We start from the raw sequence: 5,513 nt of genomic DNA on the forward strand, positions 1-5,513 counted from the left end.
TATTATTGCCTACTTATTGGTTTCAAATAGTCTTCAATCCATTTTGATGTAGTCAGAAGTTAGTCAGAAGGAGGTGCACAGGGATGCAGAATGAGCCTCTCCTATGGGATATAAAGAAGCACAGTAAGGGAACAATGTCCAAAAGCAACAGAATGTGGTCTACAGAGCTAAGCTTATCAGTACGGGGACAAAGGGGACTGGAATGGGTGAACACTGAGGTAATGGTGGAGGGAAGTGGACACTGTTGGAGCATTGGAAACTTTTATGCATGGAAGCTTGTCAATTAAACCTGGGGCTGCAAATCGTCTCTTCCAGGTAACAATTGCAGTATGGCCGACCACAATGATTCCTTCTGCAAACCTATACTGACACCCCACTTGACGCGGCTCTACTGCATAGTGCTCATTGGAGGCCTGCTGGGCGTCATCTCTATTCTGTTTCTGTTGGTGAAAATGAACACTCGCTCAGTGACTACCACAGCAGTTATTAACCTCGTGGTGGTCCACAGTGTATTCCTTCTGACAGTGCCCTTCCGTCTGACCTACCTCATCAAGCACATTTGGACTTTTGGGTTGCCCTTCTGCAAATTTGTGAGCTCCATGCTCCACATCCACATGTACCTCACATTCCTGTTCTACGTGGTGATCCTAGCCATCCGGTATCTCACCTTCTTCAAGCGCAAAGACAAGGTGGAGTTCTACCGAAAACTGCATGCCGTGGCAGCCAGTGCCAGCATGTGGCTGGTGGTCATCATTATTGTGGTGCCCCTCATTGCTTCTCAGTATGGAAATTATGGCAGGTATGATGACCAACACTGCTTCAACTTCCACAAAGAACTTAGTCAAGCATACGTGCGAGCCATCAACTATATGATCGTCATCTTCGTCATCACCATTGCCGTGATCCTCTTGTTCTTCCAGATCTTCATCATTCTGTCCATGGTGCGGAAACTCCGTCACTCCTTCCTGTCCCACCAGGAGTTCTGGGCCCAATTGAAGAACCTGTTTTTTGTAGGCGTCATTCTTATATGCCTCCTTCCCTACCAGTGTTTTAGGATCTATTACTTGTACTCAGTGGGACACTCAAGTGACTGCAATGATGATATTGCATTTTATAATGAAATCTTCCTGAGTGTTACAGCAATTAGTTGCTTTGATTTGCTGCTCTTTGTTCTTGGGGGAAGTCATTGGTTTAAGCAAAAGACAATTGACCTATGGAATTACGTTTTGTGCCAATAGCCACTTCCTTTACATTGAGAGAGAATATGGGCCCCTGAGGAGGTAGGAATGTTTATTTTATCATTTATTTAAAATAATGTCTTGATGTAATCAGATAAAATGGTTAAAATGTCATAGCTGTCATCTAGTATTGAGATCGGGCTGATAGTCATACATAGCCTAATTCAGCTGGAATTTCAGCACTGTATTATTTCCAACACAAAATGTATACTTCACATATGCATGTAGGATTTCTGAGAGCTATTAATTTTTATAGTTTTCTCACTTTGAAACAGTCTTAGGTTTTTTCCTTTAATTCAGTTCTTTAATTCTTTTCATTTGGCTTATCTTAAGAAAAATTAATCCTAGCCATGACCGAATTACAAAGTAACAAGCTTGACAAATCAGCACTCAACATCCACCCCATACCTCCCAAAAAAAATCTAAAGGGAGAAATTATAAGAAAGTTATCTAGATTCTCATAACTTTGATAGGAAGTCACTTATCTAGTAATCAAGAGAAAGAACGCTTCCAGTAAAGTCATCTAGATCTGTGTGTTGAAAAGTCAAGTTTAAGAACATGGGGCTCGGCTCCCTGAATTTTTCCAACAGTGATTGAAAAGCTTACTACTGAATGGATCTAAACAATGACAGAACCGGTCTCAGAGATCATGGCTAAGTGCTCTGCTGCTAGGAACTCAAATTGATTCTCTAGGAAAGTGACCAGTTCCCACCCATGCACATTTTTCTGCCTTTTTTGAAAAAAGACTTTCTAGATGTCTTGGCTATCAGTTGATTTTAATTTTCCTCATACAGAAAGCTATTCTGAAATATTTCTATTTTCCTTTTACATAATAAAGTAAAACAAATTTTAGAAAAGTTTTAAATAAATGAAAACAACTTTCTTTTTAAAAGGAACTTTTCAATGATAAAGAGGAACTTTTCAATGATATCTAAATATGATTAATTTTGGGGAGGATATTAGGTTGAATAATATCCTCAAATATTCAAGGAATCGATGAAAAAAGTAGTTAATAGTAATAAAATCATATTCTTAAAATGTTGCATTATTTAGATTTTCCTAATAAAACCTCAGTGTTTTTCTCTAAAATTTTTCTCCAGCTTGTCACCATTGGCATATTAAAAAGATTATTCTTTCAAAAATTTGTTTTGTTTGAGGGCTATTCCTGGTACTACTTGGGGGCTACTCTCTGCTCAGTGTGCGGGGGTCCCTCCCTATAGTGCTCAGAGGATTATTCAGTGCTGGGGGTCAAATCCTGGCCTCCCATATGCAAGGCATGTGCTTAGTCTATTGAGCTATCTCTCCAGCCCTAAAACAATTTTTCAATTTTATTATAATTATGGATTCACAAATTAACTAGATAAATAAGAAATACTACTGAGTTTAGTTTCACAAATATTATAAATTTACTGTAGTACAAATTAATTTTGAGGGGTAAAATGCATATATGACTTATTTCAAAAACTTCTAGGGCTGGAGTGATAGCACAGCTGGTAGGGAATTTGCCTTGCACAAGGACAACCGGGTTTGATTCCCAGCATCCCATTGGTCCCTGAGCACTGCCAGGAGTAATTCCTGAGTGCATGAGTAAGGAGTAATCCCTGTGCATCGCCGGTGTGACCCAAAAAAGAAAAAAAAAGCTCTGTTTAAAATTTTCTTTTGTCTGAATTTTTTGTTTGATTTTTGAGTACCTTGCTTTTATGTGTCTCTTCCCATTTTTATTAGTTTTTCCTTTCTCATTTTAACACAGAATATTTGCGAAACTTCTAAGAAGCATCAACGTTTTAAGAAAAGTTTTTAACATGTAAAATATTTGAAAGAAAACAAAATCATAATAAATATAAAAATTGCAATATATATTTATGGAAATCACCCCAAATATATCTTTTAAAATTAAGATATTATTGACATAGAACACTTTACTAGTTTTAGTTTACATAATGTTTTGATATATGTATATTGCATTTGATATTGTTAAATGATCACCACAACAAGTCAAACACAAAGAGCTATGATTTTTCTTAGAAATACTTTTAATATTTGCTATCTGAAAATCTTTCCAATTACAAGACAGTATTGTTAGCTATTATTACCATACTGAATATATACATGCATATATACACATCTCTATATATTTATACATACATGAGTATATATCTGCATAGGTTCCATGACCTATTTATCATGTAACAAATAAGCTTTTACCCTTTTAGGTTACTTTTCCTAGATTGCTGACTCCTCATGACATCTCTTTGACTGATCTATTTTCTACATCTATAAAGCTTTTTGTGTGTAAAATTTCACTAAAAATTGAGATTTTTATTTTTCTTTGAATGACTTATTTCACTTAGGTTTATGTGTATTGTGTCTTGTAACTGTAAGACACCTTACTAAAAAGTAGTAAGGTGTCTTCTCTTTTTCAAGGATGGACAATATTATTTTCTATCTTCTATCTATATAATCAATATATATCTTATATAGTTTCTTTATATATTCATCATCAAATGACACTGAGGTTGTTTTTGAAATATCCAAAAAGTTTGAACTAATGTTTTATTTTCTTCAAAGAAATATGCTGAAAGAAATGTATGTTCTTACTATTATCATATCTGTTAGTATTTTAATATCAAATATTAAACATGTATTCAATCAGCTGAAATTTTCTTTGTACTACTAAATGTTATACTAAGGAACCTATTCTTGTGGGTCAATAAGAAAAAAATTACCTGAATACAGAAACTTAATAGTCCATAATATAAAGTACTTTAATTTTCAGTCTTGACAAAATAAACTGAAATCATGATGTGCCTGTTCTGTGTCTCTAATTGCTATGAAAAGGAGTTTTACTCAGAAGTGAGCTTGGCACTGATTTTAGGTCATATTTTGACTGTCTTAATTTCAAGAGAACTATTGGCATCCTTATTAGGGGCCAAGACTTTATATCTTGCAGGACAAACAATAGTGTTCACAATTAAAAAAAAAATCATCGTTTTGCTCTGTATTTCCAAGTCACTTCATATATGAATAGCATACAAGCAAATCAGTGAGTTGGGTTTGTTAAATTTTTATCAACAGGCAGTATTTTCTTTAATTTTTTGAAATATCCAGAAATGCCACTATGTGTAAATTAAATTTGCTCTCTTTTCCTAAGGATTTGCAAGAGTGGCTCATTTTTTACAGGGGTCTCATCTGGCAGTGCTCAGGGAGTATTCTTGATTATGAGCCCAGGGATCACTCCTAGTGATGTTCAGGGACCAGCTGGCCAGCAATACCACTTCCTAGCATCTATCCCCAGAACACAAAAGCATGAATCTGAAAAAAATACATGCACCCCTACATTCATTATTATGCTAAGTTCAATAGCCAATTTATGGAAACAGCTCAAATGCCCAAATACAGAAGTATAGATTAAGAATTTAGGATGTATGTACACAATGGAATGCTCTGCAGCTCTGAGAAAAAGCTAAAATCATGCAATTTGCAGCGTGATGAAACTAGAATACATCATACTGAGTAAAGTCAGTCAGACAGCAAGGGGTAGTTACAGAGGAGTGATTTCTGTCATATGTGATACTTAAAGATAAACAGCAAGGTAACAGCAAAGGACCAAATCAACACAGTTAGAGAACTGATCCACACAATGGAATTGGTTGGAGAGGGGAAGGTTTGAGAGAAAGGTGAGATGGGAGGCCTTGGGGGAGTGACTTGTATATACTGGTAATGGGTGTGGTGTCGGAATTATGTGCATAAAAAAACATCCTTAGCAAATTGTAAATCATAGAATATCAGTCAATAAAAATCAAAATTAAAAAAGTGAAAAGTGAAAAATTAATGGAAGTTTGTCAGCTAATGTTTATGCATATCAAAGTAACTACCCACAGTGGAAAGACAATATAAAGTTAGAAAAAAAATTTCAAGTCATTTATCTAATAGGAAGTTAATATCTGAAACATTTTAAAAATAAAATTACTCAAAAGGAAACAATTCCATAAATAATTGGACAGAGGAGTAGAGTATCTTTCCAAAGAAGGTATTTAAATGGTAAACAGGTACACATTTAGATATTCAACATAATCATCAGAAAAAAAAACAAATCAAAACCACAATATTATTGCTATTTATAGTAATACTAATACTATGAAACTACAATATTATTCATATTCATATTAATATATAATTACTATTATTACTATAATCCAAAAGTAAGAAACAGTTGTTGGCCAAGACATGGAGAAATAGAACACTTGCGCCCTAGTGGTAAGAATGTAATTACTG

The 5,513-nt window shown here is 34.8% G+C and overlaps 1 protein-coding gene across 1 annotated transcript; it reads left to right on the forward strand.

Annotated features, from left to right (window-relative positions):
- The first annotated feature begins 314 nt into the window (after positions 1 to 314).
- Positions 315 to 1,238, forward strand: GPR141 (G protein-coupled receptor 141). Its single transcript, XM_056118709.1, has one exon. The coding sequence runs from the start codon at positions 330 to 332 to the stop codon at positions 1,236 to 1,238; it is 909 nt and encodes a 302-aa protein (XP_055974684.1). The 5' UTR covers positions 315 to 329.
- Positions 1,239 to 5,513: the final 4,275 nt, after the last annotated feature.

The sequence above is a fragment of the Sorex fumeus genome, unplaced genomic scaffold (genome assembly GCF_029834395.1).
Source record: "Sorex fumeus unplaced genomic scaffold, SorFum_2.1 ptg000037l, whole genome shotgun sequence".
NCBI classification, from domain to species: domain Eukaryota; kingdom Metazoa; phylum Chordata; class Mammalia; order Eulipotyphla; family Soricidae; genus Sorex; species Sorex fumeus.

What these genes read in the sequence shown, in the direction of transcription:
- GPR141 (XM_056118709.1), top strand. Translation starts at nt 330, where the DNA reads ATGGCCGACCACAATGATTCCTTCTGCAAACCTATACTGACACCCCAC.